The sequence below is a fragment of the Ylistrum balloti genome, unplaced genomic scaffold, assembly GCF_031769215.1.
Source record: "Ylistrum balloti isolate Yb309-2 unplaced genomic scaffold, AGI_CSIRO_Ybal_v1 Utg370590, whole genome shotgun sequence".
In the NCBI taxonomy this organism is placed as follows: Eukaryota; Metazoa; Mollusca; class Bivalvia; order Pectinida; family Pectinidae; genus Ylistrum; species Ylistrum balloti.
In genome coordinates, this window is record NW_026782366.1 from 818,366 (window position 1) to 831,021 (window position 12,656).

Consider the following 12,656-nt stretch of genomic DNA (forward strand, 5'->3'; position numbering starts at 1 on the left):
ATGATGAATTTTTTTCTAAAGTGACTGCTTGAAGCACCTGTTCATGTGACTATTTACACCTGTACTTTTTTGTAATGTAAAACTTCCATGCACTGTATCTAACTTTTGTTTTATTGTAAGAAAAAAGAAATCAATATGTTGATGAATCTTTTGTTGAATGTTATTTATAACATAAACAAAATATCATTAGAAATGGTAATGTTCTTTAGAGGGGAAAAAGAACGTTTGTTAATTCTTTTGTTTCCCCACTGTTAGTTTCACCTGAACTTAATGAAGCCTTAAAGCTGAAGGATGAAAAAAGTGCTATGAAAAAACGGACAATTGGTAAAGCAAATATTTCTCTGTCAAGAAGAATTAAGAGTAGAATTCCAGACAGTTAAAAATGAACTGAGCTAGCCTGATCTAATGGATCTGTACCGGTGTAGTGTTTACACAAACCTTGACTCCTGGGCATGCTTTTGAATTTAAATTAGAAAATGAGGAGTTGAGTTTAAACGTCACCAAAATAACTGAAATACTGTTAGCATATCTATGTTTATTTGAAAGACAAATACCTGTTTCTAAGGGGTGCCGCGACAATTGAGAATTAAATGGAAAACTGACCTACATATATAAATAGACATGAACTGTCTACAGTTCAGGTGACTAATCGTAAAACAAATCCCAAGAGACACGTAACTTGTAGAATGTACTTAATTATGTCAACATTGTATCAATGTTACTGTGTGTAAATACCATCTATTTTTTTTCAGTTTACTGTTAATTTATTTGTGTTCAATACATATGTAGCATAGCTCTATCTTTTCTGACAGCACTATAAATACAAAGGAAACAATATCTATAAGAGGAGATTTTGTAGCAGAGAGACTTCGTGAAATTTATGTCATTTCTCTCAGAAAGCAATAATTATGGCAGTCTTAGCTTTTAGCCGACAGAAACGTTTTCATGATCTATAATAAGATCATGCCTTTTGATGTACTCACATGTACACATTATCTTCTGTAATTACACTATGTAAATATAAGAAATTACTGAATCAGTTGTTCTCTGAAAACTGTGTTGACAGAATAGGTTTCATAAATTACTGAGTTTTAAGTTTTGATTTTAAACTTATTCTCTCAATCAATATGGTCAGATATTTAAAATGTAGAATCATGTCTGATGACTGTAATATATTTGATTAATCACAATTTTAAATGCTTGAAATGGATATAACATTCACAGTATGAAGATAAGTAGTATGTAATTTAACTTGAACTAAATGAAATGATGTGCCATTTTAGTAAGTGTTATAGAGTTGTTTATGGTATTGCGTGTGTGCAATTACTAAGTGGTTTTATAATGTATGAAGAAAGCACGATTCAGTAACTGTGTAATGGTACTGATTAAAGTGATCTGGTTTTATCGACATTCTATTTGACTTTAGCTTTAAAGTTTTTCCTTCATTTTGATACTAATTGAACTACCTGGAATTAATTACAAGGTTTTAAAAATTAGATGTTGATGGTTAAAAACAGTCTTCAGACATTTAGAAAAATAAATCTATTTAGTTAATTGATTTATCTCATTTTCACTAAGTCTGGTATTCTGTCTAAATTACCTCATGACTGACTAGTTGAAAAGAATCCGAATCAAACATGAATTTAATTTGTTATCGAGGAAAACAAAAAAAAAAGATTGAAATTGCAAAGGATTAAAGGATTTCACGTGAACTAATGCCAATATGAAGTTAAGCCCATTTGTGAAATTGTAAGAAAATGGCTATTACAGTATTAGGTTTTGTATTTGAGTTTTCTCCCCTTACGTTTCTGATATAAAAATGTGTAGTGAAAGGTATTTGACAATAATTACCTGAGGATGACTATTGTCATTGTGTACTGTTCTACCATACATTACTAATTTTCATTTAACAGAAAACAAGGATTAACTATCATTAGAATGGAAGCAGCATGTATTCTTAAGTAAAATGATATTTTTCACCTTGACATCCTCAGTAACAATTGTCTCTCCATGAGCTTAACCAATGTGGTCCTCTACCACTGATTGATTTACTGTCATGATGGGTATTGATAGATGTACCACTATCGTTTATGTTGATCAATATCTGCATTAATCAAATATGAATTTTATGAATACCAGCATGCCAGATTATCAAGAAGGGTATGTTAATCAAACACAACAGAGTTTACTTGCCTCTAGAAAAAGAAAAATCAATTTTCATCTATTTGAAATGCCAGAATTGTTCTTCTAATTGTCCTGGATATCTCAATGAGCTTAGATATATCATTGTTTGACATTTCTGGACTATGCAAATGTCTAAAAAGACAAACAAAACAACTGTTAACAGAACACTCTCATCAGAAATTTTAGATATACATTGTATATTTTGTTTACAAGGGTATGGGAAAAAAAAGCAAATGTATGTTTCAGCTAGTCTCATATTTTGGTAACCTTGAATATAAAAAGAATTCTAAACATAAATCTTGACAATAAATAGAAGGAGAAGGGCTTACGGTAATAGAAAATGGTACAAATCAATAAAGGCTCTGATATACCACAAATCCAGACTCCCGCACACTCCACAGATCATTGTAAAGAAAACTTCCTGTCTTTGGAATTCTACAAATAAACTCAATCATATTTTGTTATTATGGTAAACACCGATAGCTGACAGTTAAAATCTGTGTATATATCAATAACTGAGCTGATATCCATTGGCAACAGCATAATATTAAGGCCACACGACTATGGAGGATTCAAGATACACTCATAGTAGTTCAAACAGTAAGCAAGCCAGTGATGATTATACATTTGTGTTGACTGTTGATTCATATAATTACTTACTGATTAAAATTCTTTTAGGATCACAGCTGCAATACAATTTCTCCAGACAACAGTACTGAAATTTGTGTGATATTTGTTTATTTATTTAATGATTTACTTATTTATAATATAATGATTTACTCCCAATATTTTATTTTGGTAATATAGAAGAAACATTGATTCAACTGCTTTGTAAAATTCATAAGTGTATAACACCACTATATGATTATTTAAGTCCCTTGAAGGTTTGTAACTTATTATGGCCCAGCCTAGTATTGCCCTTGTCTGTCATGTCGCATTGCTTCTTAATTCGATGTTGACACCTATTAATTTCATTCTTTGGCAGATTTTGGCCAAACTTTATACAAAAGTCAATTATGAGTATACTTTTGACTTTTTGTTTCAAGAGTCTAAGGTCAATGCCAAGGTCACCCTTGCTACCTATAGAAAGTCATCATCTGATTCATTTTAAATGATCCATGCAACTTCATTCATTCAGACATTTTCTAGTTTGCTTATATGATAATATCTGAGATAATAATCCATGGTGTCCTGAAATAAATGTACATTTTATTTTCTGTTGTTCTGAGAACATTTTACGTTTATTCAAACAGAAGTCAACTTATCAGTACAATATTAAAATATTCTGACTCTAAGTGCTGACAATAAGCTTATGGAACTAATTATATTTGAGCTAAAATGTTTGTTGCAATTTGTGACTCCTTGCTACATGTAAATGACAATCCTACTAAGAATTGTACACCGATGTGATTAACTGTCATATAATCTCATGGTTTCTTCAGAGTTATTCCCCCTTGCTAAGCTGTCATTGAGTAAATACACAATAGGCCTCTCAAGCTTCAGTGTTGATCTCATGACATATCATAACCTAGACATTGTCACAATGCTCTTTATCACTGGTAACTTTAACTCTCTAAGATTTGTTTGATGGTAAAAAAGTAAAATCTACATACTTTGAACAAGAATATCATAGGTATAAATTTGTCTTTCCTCTGTTTTGTATTGTTAGTAAATAGGATCCAATCTAGTCCATGGGAGGTAACAAGTCTAGTTATAGTAAGTTGATACAGCTTGTATAGAATACTGTAATGTACAGTGCTGAATTCCTAAAAGTTTTTAATAGACAGGGTTTGATATGTATACCAGATATTCTATTAAAGATATGTATATTTTGACAACTTTGAAGAATTAGTGTTATGTTGATAAAGAAACATTCTTTTGTTCCCAGTTATAAATAAGTCAGTAATGACAGAATTACCATAGTGTTAAGTACCAGCAATGAATATAAAAAATACATGCATGTTGTTACAGATTAAAACATGAACGCATACTGAGATATCATGACCATGGCTGTATTTTAAATCCAAATTCGAATTTATATATATTTGTAAACCATGACAAATAATTCATTGTGACAAATCAAGGTGATTATTTTAAAAATCCTTGCAGTTTCCATGTACGTGTATCTAATTGTGTCAAAATTGGTAATGGAAATCTTGTCATGTAATAGACTTATTTTTTATTTAGATTTTTATTCTTTCATTTCCTTCTCTATAACGGTATGAAATATCTTTTAACATCATTTATTCAACATGTGTTAGGCCTATAGGAGTTGGGAAATAGGCGGGGCTTTATTTTGAGTTTTTGGTGTATAACAATACCTTTTATTATGTAAATAAAAGTGTTTGTTTTATTCTTTGATTAATTTGATTTCCCTCCAAACTTGCAGTGCGACACTTGCCAAAAGAAGAGGTTGACAGATTCAATGGTAAAACACTAGTTTTACATTCACCAATAATTCTATTTCAATATTTTCATCATCCTTTTGATTTTGACCCTTGATTGCAGGGTCAAGGTCAAGCATGTTTGGTCAAGGGTTGTCATTTATGTATTCTAGACTACAAGCATTTTCAGTACAGAGAACTGTAGGCTAGAGGTGCATGGTGCGTACTTAGTACTGTAGCTTTCCCTTCAAATTATTGTAACCCTAGGCTACATCATTAGCTTTCATTTGTTATTATCAAAAGTCGGTACTAATTTGACATAGTTCCTTTTGTACAATAATTTATACATTTGAGTAACATAGCTATTTTTATACACACAAAAAAAGAGATAAATAACTCTTTACTTATTACTTTGTTATTCTATTTTTTTCTTTTCAATTAATAAAATAATGTTAGAAAATTTTAGCTTTGAAAAACTATTTAAAATCTTTATATTATAATTGTATTTTGTATACATTAATACCACATCTGCCAATTGTGCTTTACAATTATTTATTTGATACGTGTATGAATTGTCAAAGGATATAATTTTCTGTCCTTTGCTGTTTTCTGTACCTGGATCAACACTTCACTAATTATATCAGTAACTTATTTGGGACTGTTTTGGATCTTTACATGGTTATAGTCTAATGTTTGGGTTCTTTTACTATTGGGAATTAATTTACTGGAAGCTCTAATGTCATACACAACAGATATTTTCTTTTTTCAACCAATGATGCAATGCATCCAGATGTTAACACTATGGAATACTGTAAACAGAATCTCTTCACCTTTTTACTTTTTCTATTTAAGAAAACTAGTTTAACTTTGTGTATTGAATGAATCTAGGAGAATGCACATCTGAAATAATGTGTAGGGGTTTAGTAAGAAATTGGATTGAGGTTGGTGGTGTGAGTTACCAGGATATTGGAATAGAGAAAAGGATGTGGGAAATAAAGATCAGAGGAAATAAATTAAAGGGGAGAGGGAGGCCAGAGATGATATATTGAGGTGAGGGTGTCAGAACAGAAGTGGTACAGAGTGGGGCCAGGGAAGAGGACATTGGAAGTAGAGGACAGAACAAAGACAGTGGGAGAGGAAAGTCAGGGAAACTTTTGTTAGTAGCAGGGATAGAGGATTAGTGGTACTTAGTAGGGGTCAGAGAAGAGGGGGTGGGAAGTGAGGATCAGGGGAGAGGAGATGGGGGCTTAGGAGTCAGGACAAAGAAAATAGGGGATGAAGGGATAGAGGATTAGTGGTACTTAGTAGGGGTCAGAGAAGAGGGGGTGGGAAGTGAGGATCAGGGGAGAGGAGATGGGGGCTTAGGAGTCAGGACAAAGAAAATAGGGGATGAAGGGATAGAGGATTAGTGGTACTTAGTAGGGGTCAGAGAAGAGGGGGTGGGAAGTGAGGATCAGGGGAGAGGAGATGGGGGCTTAGGAGTCAGGACAAAGAAAATAGGGGATGAAGGGATAGAGGATTAGTGGTACTTAGTAGGGGTCAGAGAAGAGGGGGTGGGAAGTGAGGATCAGGGGAGAGGAGATGGGGGGTTAGGAGTCAGGACAAAGAAAATAGGGGATGAAGGGATAGAGGATTAGTGGTACTTAGTAGGGGTCAGAGAAGAGGGGGTGGGAAGTGAGGATCAGGGGAGAGGAGATGGGGGGTTAGGAGTCAGGACAAAGAAAATAGGGGATGAAGGGATAGAGGATTAGTGGTACTTAGTAGGGGTCAGAGAAGAGGGGGTGGGAAGTGAGGATCAGGGGAGAGGAGATGGGGGCTTAGGAGTCAGGACAAAGAAAATAGGGGATGAAGGGATAGAGGATTAGTGGTACTTAGTAGGGGTCAGAGAAGAGGGGGTGGGAAGTGAGGATCAGGGGAGAGGAGATGGGGGGTTAGGAGTCAGGACAAAGAAAATAGGGGATGAAGGGATAGAGGATTAGTGGTACTTAGTAGGGGTCAGAGAAGAGGGGGTGGGAAGTGAAGATCAGGGGAGAGGAGATGGGGGGTTAGGAGTCAGGACAAAGAAAATAGGGGATGAAGGGATAGAGGATTAGTGGTACTTAGTAGGGGTCAGAGAAGAGGGGGTGGGAAGTGAGGATCAGGGGAGAGGAGATGGGGGGTTAGGAGTCAGGACAAAGAAAATAGGGGATGAAGGGATAGAGGATTAGTGGTACTTAGTAGGGGTCAGAGAAGAGGGGGTGGGAAGTGAGGATCAGGGGAGAGGAGATGGGGGGTTAGGAGTCAGGACAAAGAAAATAGGGGATGAAGGGATAGAGGATTAGTGGTACTTAGCAGGGGTCAGAGAAGAGGGGGTGGGAAGTGAGGATCAGGGGAGAGGAGATGGGGGGTTAGGAGTCAGGACAAAGAAAATAGGGGATGAAGGGATAGAGGATTAGTGGTACTTAGTAGGGGTCAGAGAAGAGGGGGTGGGAAGTGAGGATCAGGGGAGAGGAGATGGGGGGTTAGGAGTCAGGACAAAGAAAATAGGGAATGAAGGTCAAAGAAGAAAGAAGATCGGGTGGGAGAAAAGAGAAGGTAGGGGGTAGCTCGAGTTTAAAGGAGAGAAGGCGTGGGGGGAGGATAAGAAGTAAGGCAGAGGAGTGGTGCCTGCCATCTGTGCTGTTGTCATCCTAAATTACAGTCTTTTAAGATGTTAGTTTCAAATCTATAACACACTAGAAAAGTGGACTTCCATTAGTAATCATGAAAAATTGAATTAGGTTACAGGAATACTTAGGATGTGATAAATGATTTTTATGTGTTTATAAACCTCTGGTGTACAAGGAAATGCGATACAGTATTTCTGTTCACAAACCTGCTGTAAATGTATCATGATGTTACAATACTTTACACATACATGTAAGTGTTTACATTGGCACATTTATCACACTTCAGCCATTCCTTTATTACTTATCACATGGAACCTCCTTTCTATTGAAGGAAACAAAACACCACTTGAACTGAAATTGAAATTTTAGCACAGTTATATGATTTGTCTGATACATTATAAGGAAGGAAATGATTTCAATCCAAAGCTGAAATAACTTCACACTATTGGTCAGTTATTATCAACCTTCAGTTAAAATCTCAATCATACTTTAAAATTCATTACTGATAAATGTCATAGAATAATTGCTAAGATTTCAATGATAATTACTTTCTATTTAGCTGTATCCAAGAATAAATAAGTCAAAATAGATAAAATGAGGATTGTTTGAACTTTCAATAAACATCACTGAGAATGTTGTCATGAATATTTTCATGAAAAGTAACGGTGAAATTATTGAATCAGAAAAGACTGATTGAATATTGATGCTTACAGGTTCCACCTTTCAATTTTGTTGATATTCGAATTAATACTTAATGTGGTTTCTTATAAAAATTTGATTTCTTTCAAAAATCCTGTAGGTTGTGTTTCAATCATTTCAAAAAATTTTATGAAACTGTGTTGAAGGTTATTAGAAATTGAATTTTTTAATTATTTAAGCTACAAATTACTTGTATAATCGGTAGATTACTTTTTAAATTGCAAATGTAATTCATTCTTAAAACAAAGGATATGATTTATGTATTGATTAAGTACCAAGATAATAGGATATTCATGTTATAAAGTTTGGGTTGAGTAATACCAGGGGAACTGTCTGTAGGCATACAATGAAAAGGTTTTTATCCTTGACACATGGTTGTCTGGGGTAACAGCAAGGAGACAGTTGTGGTATAGGTCAAACCAGTGCAGCAGAGATATCCATATTGGATTTCCTGTTATACTAAATCTTTCCTAGATAAACATACATTTCAAACAAAAGCGTAACAAAAATACACATGCTAGGCCACTAAAGCTCATTGTACCAGTATTTATCAGGCTCACTGAAGTAGCCTCTAAAGCTCATTGAACTAGTTTTTACCAAGCTGACTGAAGTAGCCTGAAAACTACTGAACACTAGTTCTTATCAGGCTCATTGGAGTTGCCTTAAAGCTCACTGAACCAGATTTGATCAGACTCACTGAAGTAGCCTCTAAAGTTCACTGAACCAGTTTTTATCAGGTTCACTAATGTGGCCTCTAAAGCTCACTGAACCAGTTTTTATCAGACTCACTGAAGTAGCCTTAAAGCTCACTGAACCAGATTTTATCAGACTCACTGAAGTAGCCTCTAAAGCTCACTGAACCAGTTTTTATCAGACTCACTGAAGTAGCCTCTAAAGCTCACTGAACCAGTTTTTATCAGACTCACTGAAGTAGCCTCTAAAGCTCACTGAACCAGTTTTTATCAGACTCACTGAAGTAGCCTCTAAAGCTCACTGAACCAGTTTTTATCAGACTCACTGAAGTAGCCTCTAAAGCTCACTGAACCTGTTTTTATCAGGTTAATCAAAGTAAACAGCTTAAAATATACAATGTATCTTACTGTGTCAGATCATTTTGTATCACTGCACCAAAATCATTAAAGAATACAGACATGACAGCTCACATAACAAGGGAGTATAATTGCCCAATAAAACAGCCTTTGTACATTGTTGTTTGCTGTATCAGCTCACTATGTCAAACGGTAGACTCGTTGAATCTGTTCACTGTGTAACACAGTATCTGAGTCTCATAAAGTGTACAGTACTTTCTAGCTCATGATTGTACCAGCTCACTGAGCAACACATTACCTGATGCTTAAAAAAGAGTTAACACATACAATATAATTACAATAACACATTTGTAGACTCACTGCATGCATCAACTCATTGAGTAACACAGTGTTGATCATACTCGGTAAAATAATAGCTCACATTATGATCTCAATGTGTTACAAATTAACTCAGTATCATCAAATGTGAATAGATGATTCTGATTAGTTAATGGAAGTATCTATGGTGATGTTAAATCTATTTATAACCATTACTAACGCTCCCTAGTTATGGTTGTTAGGTAGATGAACACATCGATTGGTAGCCATTGAGAGATATTTGTATATATAACTGATTATCTCCCCTGGTTAAATGTTGACAGTTATTTCTTAGAGACATTAAGCACACATATTAAATCTAAGTATTCAGAAGTCAGTAACATATATCACCTTGGTCAACTAGATTCCTAGACCACAAAATCTACCTTGAGAATTTGATCAGTCAACAAGTTCACAGAAGAGTGTAAACACATCTTGGAGAATCTGACCACTAAAAGTAATGGTTTAGTTTTAAGGTCAGAAACTGTCTGACCTTAGACTTATACCGGTGTATGTCAATTAGATCTAAAGGATTTAGAAGGTCTATTCCAACAAATATTAAGTAAAATTTGTTTGAGTAAAATCTGCTGTTTAGCTACCTCTGGCTGCTTTGGTCAATATTAACATGGAGAAAACATGGTTTATGGATTATAAAGTGTTGAGCAAACTTACTTGTCAGTAAACACCTGTTTGGTGAGTGACCAGAGATTAGGACATAATTGATGAGGGTCACTCATCCCTACTGTCAACATATTAAATGGTAGACTGCTTACACTTGCCTATATTTATCTCTTGGGTGGTATGATATGTTTTTTTGTTGTATTATATTGCCCTGCAGTAAGTACTGGTGACCAACAAACATGCATTAGTATCACCTTTTGCGGCATAGAAATAGAAATGGTATATTGACCCAAATTAACAGTAAATTTTAATTTCAGCTTGTTTTTCTAGTTTTGACTTTTTATATCCTTTTATAATTATAAGCATTTAAAAAAAAATTAATGTCAGTGACAAAGGTCTTTTATGATACATGTGTCTTTGAAAAGGTCAGAGGTCAATTTTTATATATCTGTCTTGCGAATGTCAGAGGTCACATAATTGATTCACTTGTCAATGGTCAGGTCACAAGTCAACTTAAACATACATGTCTTTTGAAGGTCCAATGTCAACTTATTGAGCCACTTTTTAATTGATTGACAATGGTTAGAGGTCAACTAACTTAAGGTCAATATTTTTATAATGTACTGATTTTGCTGTTGATTATAATGGACAATTCTTTATGGTTAAATCTTGAAAACACAATATTGTTAGTTTCCATGACTACACATTTATATATATATTTGGTATATCATATGTTAAATTTAGTTTAATATAAAAATATTTCATTTTCATTGTTTGCATATTACAAATTCTGATACAAATACAGAATGTGAAAACAGGATATTGGAAAACACGCTAGAAGTTTATGTACCTTTCCCCTTTACTCACACCCAAGAACTTATAATGAGTACACTCCTTTATAATTTAAAGACATACCATATCTATTTCATGAAATTAAACACTAAATCATGTTCAACTCAAATGTTCTCGATTAAAAGATCAAATAACCACTATTTTGTAGCCCATGGTTTGGTATTGTGTGTGTTACATTTCAATTACTGTTCATTGTCGTAACTGAAATATTTCAGAGGTGGAATATAGGATTCCTGATAACTTTATTCCACACTTCAGATCTGCCACATTCAAGTATAGACTGGGATGCAAAGACATTAACACCTGTATACCATTTCATTTTCCACAATAACTTAATGTTAATCTGTCAGAATAAGGTATAATATGTAAAACGATTTAAAATTTCAGAGAGATGAAAATGTGTTTTTGAAGAAATTAAATCAAGCTTTTGTAAAAGACAAAATAATGCCAATGATAAAAGGAAGTGTTGTAGATATTACCAACTATTCTTGTTGTTAGGGAGGTACATAGTTTAAAGAGACAATATTGATCCAATGGTAGAGCAAAAGCTGTTAACTGTACATATCCCAGGCTTGTTTTGATACCACCTGCTATGTAGGGTGATTGAAGAAGGGGAAAAACTAAGATTAAGGATTCAATCACAACCTCTGGATAAGTAGAATTTTTGTTTATAAGGAAACATTTACCAGTGTAGTTTACCTACATGTAACAGTTTAGTTTAAAAAAGAATTATTTTCACACTGAACTTGAACATGTTGCTCCTATCCACCTTGGTGTAATGTGAAGTCCCCTACTGAGGTGAACTTAACATGTATAAAGCATAGAATTATATACCAGAGTATACATAGTGCAATTTGTCTGATATTTACATAACGTTATTCATTTAAGTATATCTCAGTGATATGAAATTTTAAACAAATATGTGTTTAAAATTGAATAGTAAATTAAATCAAGCCCTATTGAAACAGTATTACCCATCTTAAGGTGACTGTTACCTCTGCTGACCTGACTTATCTATTCCCCTAGTGTACAGGCCCCAGTGGTTCTTTTGTATACATATGGTATGCTTCAATACTGAATAGTAATTATAAGTTATCTTCTCTAATCAAGTCATTATGTTACAGAAATTAAATCTAACACCCAGTTAATTCTCAAGCATTACATTTAACTTATATCAACTTACAAAAGTCTTAGTGAATTCTGAACTGGATTTTTTTTAATACACTTTCAGATCAACTGGATTTTTACATTTGGTTGCTCTGCATCTCGGTTTGAATCATATACCTACCCAGTTTATTTACAAGGAGGTATTTTTCAGGCAGATCTGTAAATTATCATTCTCACACACTACTGACTATAGAATTCATTCTCACATGCTATTCACTAAAGAAGCATACATCTTAATTTAAACAATTTTTAAAATGCCCTCTGAGCCAATAAAGCTGTTTACTCATCAGTAAGCAATACTTAGTGTTTTTGTGTGGTATAGTATGGTCCTACATTGTACTTCAAACACAAGAGTTCAAAACTCTCACCGTTACTGAATTTTCTCCCCATCCCCCTTTTTTTTAATCCATTCAGATAATGAATTTGAATGTTTAGCCAATCTAAATCTGAAACTGAATCCAAAAAATATTTCATCACATTTAAAAATCTTTTTGATTCATTCATCCAGTGGATGACAGGAGTAATTAATATAAGTTAGAAAAACTTGCTTTGCAATTTTGTAAAATAAATTAAATTTACTATTATTCATTGGATATTCCCTATTGTACCTGTACATATATATAGCTAACACAATATTATGTTCTATATATCTTGTATGCTGTCTAATATCTAAAATCTTATAATAGAACGGAGTC

General features: G+C 33.9%; 1 protein-coding gene across 1 annotated transcript in view; it reads left to right on the forward strand.

Annotated features, from left to right (window-relative positions):
* LOC132556752 (uncharacterized) overlaps positions 1-12,656 on the forward strand; it is a 74,850-nt gene that overhangs the window by 16,146 nt on the left and 46,048 nt on the right. Inside the window, exon 2 of the mRNA XM_060221196.1 lies at positions 4,574-4,612. Coding sequence (XP_060077179.1) covers positions 4,574-4,612 — 39 coding nt within the window. The remainder of the gene's footprint in view (positions 1-4,573; positions 4,613-12,656) is intronic.